This window comes from Macrosteles quadrilineatus, unplaced genomic scaffold, assembly GCF_028750875.1.
Source record: "Macrosteles quadrilineatus isolate MER2022 unplaced genomic scaffold, UCM_ALF_1.0 Scaffold_1__1_contigs__length_201487025, whole genome shotgun sequence".
In the NCBI taxonomy this organism is placed as follows: Eukaryota; Metazoa; Arthropoda; class Insecta; order Hemiptera; family Cicadellidae; genus Macrosteles; species Macrosteles quadrilineatus.
In genome coordinates, this window is record NW_026542594.1 from 131,671,306 (window position 1) to 131,683,383 (window position 12,078).

The 12,078-nt window shown below is 34.2% G+C and overlaps 1 protein-coding gene across 1 annotated transcript; it reads right to left on the minus strand.

Moving 5' to 3' along the window:
- Positions 1-5,484: 5,484 nt before the first annotated feature.
- LOC129000686 (uncharacterized) lies at positions 5,485-8,712 on the minus strand. Its single transcript, XM_054427650.1, has one exon. The coding sequence runs from the start codon at positions 8,710-8,712 to the stop codon at positions 5,485-5,487; it is 3,228 nt and encodes a 1,075-aa protein (XP_054283625.1).
- Positions 8,713-12,078: the final 3,366 nt, after the last annotated feature.

Below are 12,078 nucleotides of genomic sequence, written 5' to 3' on the forward strand. Positions count from 1 at the left end.
TTTATCAAAAATTTGTTTCATATCAACAAGTTTGGTTGGTTTGGTTAGGTTATGACAGTTTAATTTTATAATTAAAAAAATTTAAAATTGAATTTTAGGCATTTATAATTTTATTTTATGAACAAAACTATTTTTTAGATTAGTAAACCTTTATTGGATTTTTCCATTATCAGCACGTTTGGTTAGTTTGGTTAGGTTATGACAGTTTTATTTAATAATAGAAAAATTATAAAATTGTCTGTTTCTTCAGACGCAGCAGTTAGTGACGTCAAACGGCACCTGAGAAATCTTCCGTGTGCCCCACCGATAAGACGCTCGTTTGTTGCCATTTTGATGTTGAATGAAAACAAAAAACAAAAGAATAAACATAAACAAAGTTTGTTATTAAACAATATATTTCACAGCTAAAATATAAATAATACCATATGTTACGATTATATGTTTACAATCGATCCAATGACGTTATTTGCTAGTTGTCGTCTATGATCCTTACATTTGTTTACTCTAAAATTCGTGCCTGCACCAAGTTGTGTCACATGCGTCGTCAACTGACATGCCGACCCACGCGTGTGTCGGATACATACACGCGTGCGTCTTAGCTTAGGCTCGTTTCACATCTACCCGGCTTCTACCCCGGCATGCCGTTAACCCGACTTCTAGCCGGCACCGGCACGGGTGCACCTTTCACATTACGCCGACACCGGCACTCCGGCAGTTGTACTCCAGCTTGTGAAACTTGTGTGTCGTAGGGATGGAAATAGAACGTAATAGAGCAATTGTAATGTTAGGTACTTTGAAATAACTTTATTGCAATTGTATTTATATTTGATTTTTTTTATTTGATTCAGTTTGAATTTGAGTAAAATTTAATTCAATGTTATGTAATAAAATAAAATAAAAAAATAAATTTAGCAAAAATTATATTTAATTCAAATAATTCTGCTCTTGAACTAAATTAGTGAGTAGTTCATGGTCTATTCATGGACATGACCAAAACTTTGCGAACAAATACCCAAAATTAATACACATTAACTACAAAGAACTGAACTAAAAGTACTCTTGGTGCATCCGACAGACGGCAGTGCCGGTTGTATGTGAACAGTCACATTGGGCCGCTATACCCACTACTCCAGCCGGCTTGTTTACCTGGCACCGGCAGCCGGCCTTCGCCGAGGGGGCACCCGGCATCCCTCGACTAGTACCCGGCAGCCGGGCAAGTGATTAACCGGTCACGACACATGCCGTGCATGTGTGAACGGTGCCATATACTTCTCCACCCCATTGCCGGTTAAACGACACCCGGCACCCGGCAGCCGGGTAGATGTGAAACAGGCCTACGCGGCGCCGTAAGATAACATGACGGCACAGTTTTCTGCCTTGTGCTGCGTTGCGTGCGTTGCGCCGCGTGCGTCTCAGCATACGCCCGGCCTAATCGTTTCAGTTACTGTTACTCGTTGTTATATATAATCTGTCAAGCATTTTGCTCGACATCCTCCCCGTCTCTTGCAAAACCACTTATTATTACGTCTACTAACAACGCCGCACAATCTCTATTCGGTTCAAATATCTTATCCTCCATTGGAAGACCATCAACTAAGTATAACTAACACACCAACACGCTTACTACATAACTCTCTGAAGTATAGCACAAAACTGTTGAGAGCGTCTTGGATGGATAAAAATATTTTTGAATATTACAGTTTTACAGTATTATCTTCTATATAATATTAAAACGAAACAGTGTTTTTTTATTTCACGATTCTGAATCAACCACTCGACGGATTTTCATGATTTTTGTGTTGCAAGAAAGATAATTTTGAGAACTAGGGAATGTCGAAGCCATAATTTTAGTTTAGAGTCCCAGTTTTTTAGAAATTAAGTTTTAATTTTTAAAAAGTCTAGCAGCCGACGCTAAGATTCTAAACTAGCTTTTGGCATAAAATAATTTGCTTAACATAACAGCTGTAAACATTCGGCTTTTGTGTCACAAATTCAGCATTTGGATAAAAATGTAAAGACATACTTAGGGTTGACTTATTTATACTATGTGTAATGCTAATCATTGATACGCTCAATTCTTCTGTAAGAGGATGACAGATTAATTAAATTATACCTAGTAAAATACTAGGATGTTCAAATTATTTTCTAAAGCAATCTTTGTAATCTTCGATTTGTTTTAGAGCAATATAATTTGTTTTAACCAACAGCTGGTTAAATATAAACTATGGAACTATGAGGTTATTTTATTTACTCTTATTTTGTCATTGATTATAGGAAATAAGTACGATTAGTAGAGATAACTAGACCACAGTTTAAAATAATTTAGACCAAAATTAATTAAACCACAGTACAAATCGAGGCTCTGTACACGAGTCTTAATAAAAAAGGATGAATGCAAATTATTTTACTGCTCCACTTTTCAAGGAAAGAATAGAAAAATAAAAATGTTTACATGGTAGCTTTTTGTTTACAATTAATGTTTGTCTGTTTTAACTTTGTTTGGATTAGGCCCGGAAATATTGATGTCATAAAAATAAGATCAAGAATAATCAGGAATCACGATTTTAAAATACCACCACAACCTCAGCCGGGTTTTATACAAAGATAAACAGATGGTTGACATAGATTAACACAACGTCAACATTGAGCTAGGATACTGCAATTAGTTTAAATTAACTAATATGGGAAATTACTATGTACATTTATTCAATGAGGGTGGGTAATTATGAAGGATATAACTGATAACGGTATGATAATAAACATTGACAATTAAGTCAGTAGCTTTATTAGAGTGTTTACTTTTTATATTCCTGTTACATGTGACCTGGGGCCATTTCATAATAAAGTACAAACTAATATTATTAGTAAATCAGCTGATCGCCCAATGCAAATCTAATGGAAATTACAAGTTACAAGTTGTAACTTGTAACTTGTAGTTTATTATGAAATGGGCCCCTATTTTTTTTTCAAATGAATGTTATTTGAACCAAACAGCTGAGTCAAAACAAACTGTTATTGTTTTTACTTTTCTTTGTTTACACTTATTTATTTAGCAATTAATGCAGTGAAATTGATATAAAAGGATAGGTGTGACGATTTATGTGTACTGTGAATTTTAATGGATATTATCGTTTTATTTTTGGCCGTTTCTATTCAGATCTACTGGAAATTGTGTATAGTAGTTGTATTGTAGTGATAATAATTATGGAAGAGGCAGGTATGATATGGAAGGTGGTATCGTTGACTAGGTCTATACACTTCTCAATTGACTATTACTCTCTCTTCTGTAGGCTACTTATAATCAGTGTGCGTCTGTGCGAATCGGCTGCAAATCTCACTTAAACGCTTTTCACATCGTAAACATTGCAGAATTGCTGTTTTATTGTAGAATTATCGGATTTAAAATGCATAGGCCCTATCGTATAGGCCTATGATGGAATAAAAACATATTTGGTCACACAACATTTGTTTAGCCTACAAGATGATTTTTCACATTAAAACTGCAAGAAACTTTGTCTTTATATGTGTAAACTAGCTGATCTGAATTGTACACGGTTTTAACTGACTACTAAATTCCCGTACGTAGGACGGGCTAACACCTCGTAGGTATTATATTAGTATTTGATCACCGCTAGAGTAATTAAAAGCGTCGAACAGATCATATAAAATACAGTGTTATATAAGTAGTGAATGAACATAAAACTTGTTTCTTAGTGTTAAATAATTATTCATTAAAAAGTATTCTATTACTTAATTAATAATAACTCAACTTTTGTATGCAAAATGTGTTCATTATATGTTTTAGTACAGGTGCGTGTCAAAAGGTACACCTTACTTTGATTGTTATAAGTAGATGGAATACGGGGATTCTACATCGTCCGAAGAGGACCCTCTTTGGACGAGGTGAGGGATTGGTGGAGAGGTGGGGGCAGGTGGTATGCGGGTGCGGTTTAGTATGTACTGTGTAGTACTAACCTTACTTAATGTACTGCATACGTAGGTTGTTTGCTTTCACGCCATAACCTCACTTTACGTACTTATACGTAGGTACCTTTGTAAATTAAATCAATTATTAAACTATATTTGTTTATTTGTTAAATTATGGGTAAAAAGTGTGCCTCGACTAGGTATCGAACCCCGGTCTCCTAGATGAGGGTTTGAAGTCATATCCATTGGGCCACGATGCCAGTTACAGGTCCTGTGTTTATAGTGGTAAATGACAACCTCAATTTCCTAATGTACATAGATACCGAGTGTATAATATACTTAAAAACATTATACTTTTATTCTATTTAATATATCTATATGCTGTAGTCCATTACAAATGCCAAACAAATGATAATTATGGTATCCGCTGTTAAAAACGGCTGAAAGAAGGTTTAAACGGAACTTAAACTTAAACGGAGCTTAAAAACGGCCTTTCTAAAGGCCACCAATTGTTGAATGTTAAATGGACATTTCATAGATGTTATGTTTTCGTGGGATGATGGATAATCTGAATAATGTTTTTTCCTAACAGTTGGCTGTGTATGAGCCAGAGGTTCACGGGTTTGATCCTTACCAATCACCAAAATGTTTTTCTTCTGGCAATATAGCAGATAAGTTGTAAAAATAGGTTTTCCTATTTTTGACCCTAAAAACCCAAAATTTCAAAATATCTTTCCAAACCATTTTGTTGAGCTTAAAAACTAATAATTTAGTATATTGAAGCATTATTATGCACCTATTGGTTACGGAGAAAAGTCCAAAAATGTTTAAATTTATAATTCTTATGTTATTTATAGGGAGAAAAAGCCAACTGATATAGTTTGCATGTTTATGAACATATTTTGATCAAATTTGGAAAATGCATTCATTTAGTACTAAACTATTAATAAAAAATAAAATTATAACACTCTTTCACCTTCCCTGTTGCAGTAAACCTAAGAACTCGTTTAAATCATCCAATTTAAATAAGTAGGTAATAAATGTGATAATTTGAAGGAGGCATTTTAGTGTAAATCCAATCAGGCAAATGGAAATTCGCTAAGTATGCAGGTTTGCTGCGGTGGGGGTATTGCTAGAAGTATCGTGTCTATGGCAGGGTTTAGTAATACAACCTACATTCTTCACACCCATTTTTTTTATAGTAAACTTAACCCAAAAAACTTAGAATTAAGATCTTAAATCTCAAACTGTAAGTTTTAATAATTCAGAAAAAAAAACACTCTTCCTGTTGTGTTTATTGGTCGGTGGTTCGTTAGTTAAAAAGCCTCTAGAGAAACGTCAACCTCACATCCATGCTAGAGGTCCCTCTTTTTCTTCTTTTATTATTTTTTTCCCCTTTTTCTTTCTTGTTTTTCTTCTTTTTTACATTTTTCTCATATACATTTTCTTCTTTTTATTAATAATTCCAGTTATTTATTGGGGGGAAGAGGTTCACACAGGTCTAGACCAAATAACCCTGTGCTATGGAGACCCCCCTTATGCAAAATTACTTCAAGCTTAGTCTGTCGAAAGTGATTCTTCTTCTTCTATCTCTACGAACTCTTCTTGTGGGATTTTTGAGTGTCCCCACGGTAAAGAGCTTATCCCATTGGATAAGATGTATCTTTTATTATCATTAGCTGATAATGCAATCTTGTTTAGCTCAACACTGTATAAATCATGCTTGTAGCTTCTTATCATATTCATCTTGCAATACCGGTCAACACGTGTTTTTAAACAGTCCTTGTAGTCTTGAAAAGATATGGTATTTTCCACTACTGATTTGGTTATACCTTTAAATTTTTTTACGAGATGTTCATCTTCAGATCTGCTTGCATACATCTTTGATCTTAACCCTGCGTGTTCATACATGATTTTTCCTTTGAGTTCATCTTTGAATTTTCCAATAACCTTCTTGTTTGCGGTGCTGAAGCAGGGGTGATTCGGTGGATAATCGCTAGTGTCAAAGTAATCTATCATCTTCTTCATGTCATCATAGAAATCCTCGGTTTGTATGTGATAGGTCAGACTGTCTGTATCAGTATATTGTAATTGAGCTTTGTCCTTGTATCGAGCTTTTATTACATTGTAGTGGAAATCGTACATTAGCGTCTTTGATATATCTAAGATACTCATACCCAAATAAATAGGTTTGTTAAATAATAGTTTTGTTTTGCTCATATGAAGAGCTGCCAGTTGATTTGTAAAAATCGTCCTCCTCTTGAAGTTGGGTTGTGCCAACCACTTGTCCACTTGTTTTTCTTTCGTTGCCAACCGGACGTCTACTCGATTTCTAACATTTTCCATCGTCTTTCCAAAAACACTATTATTCATTAGTTTGTAAAAGTCCTTGTCAAATTGGTTTGTAGCACTTGTTCTCTTGTTGGTATTTAAATCTATGTAGGGTTTGAGCCAGTTCTTTTGTTTAAAGCTGATTGCTCTATGGATTTTCTTTACTTTCAAACCGAGAGACACATATTGTTTAAGGTTTCTGTAGTGTGTGACGTATTTTTCTTTATCGTATAATGTTGCTAGCAATTTCTCTTGTCTGGATCCTGGAGGAACTTGGCGTTCAGGTGCTAGGGGGAAATCAGAGTGTAGATCGTGCAATTCTTTTGGATACTCCAAGTCCACTTCTAAGATATATCCAATGTCACTATCATCGGGAACCTTTGTTACGTCAATAAGGTGGGCATCTTCAACCCATTTGAATTCTGCATATGGCATGTGTTGACACATTGCCCATCCATATAAGTTGTTGGCATCAAGATATGTTAGGTATGATGAAGGAGTATCTTTATCATAATTATTCTCATCCATATATTTATTGTTGGCGGCTGCGTAGCGGTTTGAAACTTGTGATAGACCTCCCCGAATTCCGTTGCCAATCATCAAAATCATGTTGTAATCAGTCAAAAGTTCTAGTTCTATCCTGGTAGTCTTGAACATGGCACTCCACGCTAGACCGGGAGCTGTATAATACCATGCAGGGTCGAGTTTGTAGGTCTGCATACACACGTTCCTAAAATTTTCCATGACGTCGGCTAACTGCAGTACATCTGACTTGTTGTACAAGAGAGTATATTCCTTCATATTCTTTATATCAAAAGTCCTCCATATCTCACTTGCATGCTGGTAATCTTCTTCTTTAATTTCAGACATGGTCAACTTGTTGTAAAAGTCCGTTTTTGGTAGTAATGATGTACGCTCATATTTATCTAATGAGTCCATTGCATCATACGGATACACACCCTTTTGAAGCAGGAGTTGTAGCTGTTTACCTGAGTAGTATTTTGATGTATGTTTGAACTGAGAGGGTGTCAAGTTTTTGACTAGTTCCCCCAAGCTACTCGACATGAATTTCAATGAATCTACGAATCTCAGATCAATACCTCCTTTCACATGAATAGTATATGAAATATATCGTTCTTCGTTGTTAGGGATAACATCGATGGTCTCATTGTTTAATCCAAACATTTTAATAAATATGTGAGTATCGTAACCAGAAAGGTTATGGATAAATATTGGGATAAATGATGGTTTTTTAAAGTTTAAGTTACAGCTATTGTGTGCAGGACCTCTGAATTTTCCTGACAGATGATCATGATCCCTAACTAATGGATCTTGTGTTGTAAACTCTCCTCCACAAATGTGACATTGAGTAGCCATTGAAATAGTATTAAGATTCTCCTCTGAAAGTATAATGGGTTTGACAGCTTCTTTAGAATATAGATGTCGTATTTTCTTCGTCTCTTCGAGCATCCTATCTACAAACATGCGGGGTGCATCCTCACCAAAGTATGTTACTGGCGTTCCATAATTGTGTTCTTCATTTACTATATAATAAGAAAAACTAATTGCATCATGTTTCTGGTATTTCTTCGTGTACGATCCTGCCATGTCTTCTTCTTCTTTGCTGGTAGACTGTATTGGGCTGAGCATACACTCGAAGTCAGCATAAATTGTGAATGGCACTCTCATACTTCTGTTGTAATCCTTAAACTTTAATACTTCTCCTTCATTTGGCATTATAATTTTTACTGGTTCATGCTTTTTGCAATATTCCTTGTGCATCTCCAACAAATCTTCTGTTCCAAAGTGTAATAAACATCTCCTACATAGCCAAATACTATTCTTGTGTTTTGTTTTTTGTGAGCGCACGAGTCTACAAAGGTCATTAATTAGACAGTAATGTGAATTGCTTCCGTCTTTTAAGTAAAGCAAGTCTACATGTAGCTCCTTTTCTTCGTTGGTTGTAAGTAGGGGGTACACTGTAAATTTTTCATCATAGCTGTATACATTGATAGATATCCCAGATCGCTTTTCAAACAACTTCACATTGTTTAAATCCATCGGAAATTCAATCCCTTGTAGAACACTATCAAACTCGTGTTCATATTGTCTGTAGTTATGTACTCTATGTGGGTTCTCGTTAAACCCTACTGGATGAATGGCTGCGAGCACTGACCACAGGAAACATTTATAGTCGTTGTTTTGAATATTGATGATAGCTTTCTTTAGTTTTAATGGTGTCGGTAAATCGATGTAGGACGATCCTCTCAGAGGAACATAGCGGTTGATTCGTAGTTCAATGTTAATAATTTTACTTAGAGTCCAGCCCGAGCCTTTCGATTGAAATTCCTCCATCTCTTTCAAAACCTTTTCTTCCTTTCTTCGCAGCTGTTCTTCGATGTCATCAGTAGGATATAACGTTACGTTTTTTGTTTTGAAGTTCATTTCTTGCATAATTTCTTCATCGTTACTTATTTTTTTGTATTCAGTCAAGAGTACAAAGTTTATTTTAATGTTGTGCTTTTGCAAGTTTTCACGCACCTTATCACTTAGTAAGTTTCTTGAAAGTTGAAAAAACTGCTTTGTATCTTTAATGGGTGATTTATTTTCAATTAAATATGTTTTCATCCTGTTCTTGAACGCTGTTTCCACCTCAATTATTTTCAAACTTTGTTTAGGATTTTCGGTTTTGCGTTGATATGGTCCTCGATGAGTAATGATGATCTGATGTTGTCAATATTGGAGCTGGCAGTAGGTTGGTTGATGCTGGTCGAAGGTTGTATATCCGATGGACGTAGTTTCTTTGGAGCTGGTGCATATTCACTTTCACTTTTCACTGTGCAACGCTTAAGATGACGTGTCCTATTTGACAGTGTAATCAATGTTCCACAAAAATCACATGGCCTCTGGGGTTCGATGGTGTTTACTTGTTCCCCGGAACATTTTTTCAAGTGACGCGAAAAGTTTTTTGATGAAATAGTCTTTTTACACTTGTCACAAGTTTTTCTCTTCATGTTTTTTTCAATAATTCTGTTTTCCTGCAAGTAAAAACAATTTTCTAACAAAATTTCATAAACCAGACAAAAGTAATGTAAATACAAAAAACTATTAAAAAAATATTAAAGAGACAAATCCTCAAACGATTATATATTTGGAGTACAGAAACTGTAGTGCAAATGATCTTAACTCCTTGGCAGTCGAAGACTTAGTGACTGAGAGACTCCTGCGGCTCTATTTATACCCTCGGATATTCAGATTCCGATAAAATGTGGTATTAAAGAGACGAATTCACAAATTATGAATAATTGGTAGAGTTTTGGTTTGGTTTGAAAAGGTAGTATAATGATCTTTACTCCTCAACAGTCAAAGACTCAATGACTGAGAGGCTCCTGCGGTTCTATTTATACCCTCGGTTATTCAGATTTCGATAGGATTTTATATTAAGGAGACAAATTCACAAATCATGAATAATTGGTATAGTTTTGGCTTGAAAAGCCAATTATTGATCGGTAAATAATATTCACTCCTCAACAGTCAAACAACAGCCAAGAGAATGAATGACTGTGAGACTCGACCTGCAACTCTTTTAAGTCCCTAATCGCCTGATTTTAGTAGTATTTGGCATGAAGTAGTTAAATACCTCCTTTTGTTCAGTTTTATCAAACTTAGTATAATACCACATAAATTTAATTAATTTCATGATTTAGGATAATGTAACTATAAGATGAGGGATTTAAGGGTATTTAAATGGGCTAGACATTGATTTGTAAGATTTATAAACTTAAGTACGAGGGTTCTGCTACTGTAGTGTTTTTTAGTGTAACTATCGGTCAGTTATAGATATATAACGACACATTACAGGTTTGTTAAAATATATTTATAAAGAAGTGAGATATAACTTCTTGAACAGCATTGTACATGTTATTGAATTTACGTGTCATTCGCCTAGTATATATTTATATATTCGCCTATATCCTATAGACTGGGACGGGTGGCGTCGTCCTATAATCTAGCTACTAGGAGGTTACGAATTATGGATATTTATAGGCATGCTCTGTGGATGCGATACTCTCTGGTGTGGATTAACGTCCGCACGATTAAGTACTACGACTATCCGCAGTACTATCCTGATAATTAGACCAATTCCTATTTACCAAGGTAAAAATTGTGGTTCGGATTCCACTATAAACTGTAGGTCCCTTAATTACCATTAGCTGTATGGGCTATTAATTAACAGCTGTGTCGAAGGAATATGTCGGCCTTAGTCACTAACAAGACTACAAGATCGTACCACTCATCCTACACTACATCTCCATTTATACTTGGCTTAAAATACCTACATTGTATGGTCGCCATTTCATCGAAAAGTATAAGTATATGTATTGGGTCTGATGATGATTGGAGTGTCCAATCAAAATCGATCACCACTTACCATCTTTTTTTGTATTTTTACTCTCTTGTGAGTAACAGTATAAGCGTAAATATATCTTTTAAGTGATATAAGACAACTTTTATTTACTTTCCGTAATAAGATATGTTATTTTATAGATTATCATTGATAATGAAGGCTATTCCAAGAAAGCTTTTAGTTTTCCTCCTGACCAATTAACGTGATTTAATAACTCGAATAAATATTTTTTAAGTATTATTAATATTTCATATCAATATTGCGTCATTAAAATATACCATTTGACACAATTAAAAAATTGATTTTTAAAATCATTTTTAAAACCTTTTGAAACCAATTTTGGTAAATTTTGCCTAATATAAACATATAATATCAGTAATATCACATAAACGTATTCACGTTCGTGAACAAACTTGATTAAACCATAACAAGGGGGGAGTTTGGCATGAACATATAAAATATAATCTTATTTGCGTTAAACCGTCTTGATTGAACCATGTGATATGAAGAGATGAAGTTAGATGTGAATTTGATAATATATATGTAGACAACGATATGAAGAAGGATTTTATATAGACATAATTCAGGGATGAACATGAGATCACATAAGCTTATTTGAGTTTGACCAAAATGACTAAAACACGAAATAGTTAGAGGTTTAAATGGGTCAAAAGAAGGAATTTTAAATCTATTTGTATCCTTTTTAAAATATAAGTATTGTAATACAAAAGAGCATTAAGGTATATTATTAATAAGTATATACTTTATTTATAATCATTAACTCAGCTTGATTGGTAAAGATATAAATAAAAACATACACCCTTAACAAGCAAATTTCCAATATTTTTTTCTCGCCAAAGAATACATGAAGTATATATTTATTTCAAAAGTTTTTAAATAAAATTTTTAGTAACACCTAAATAAAGGGACATACCGATTTCATTGAACATATAAAAATCAACAAGGAAGGAGAGATAAAAAATGTTTATTCCAGCTTTAAGTTTCTATCTATTTTTACTGTATAAATTTAAGGATATAGTTGTTGTTTTTTTAATAGTTTTTACAGATCAACAATGAATAAAAGATGTTACTATGTAGGTTATGTTCCCTCCCCTTTGACTTCTGAGATCCGGTCTATTGTTTCCAAATCATGGAGGTACTCACCCTATGTAAATTATATGTCGGAATATAAAAAAATAACTTATAGCAACAAGTTTTAATTTTTTCTTCCTATTACTTTTTGTTACCACTGATAAAAATCTGCACTGATATAATAGTTTGATACGAAGGTATTTGTTGTTGGTGTCAAATTAGTCGATGCTTGGTTACAATTTCAACTAAGCTCCTTTGACACTCTACGATTTTGCTCGTTCGGTTATTAATCGTATTTGTAGTCAACCATTGGAGCTTTT

Bases quoted from the DNA above. Each gene is read 5' to 3' on its own strand.
- LOC129000686 (XM_054427650.1), bottom strand. From the start codon at position 8,712: ATGCAAGAAATGAACTTCAAAACAAAAAACGTAACGTTATATCCTACT.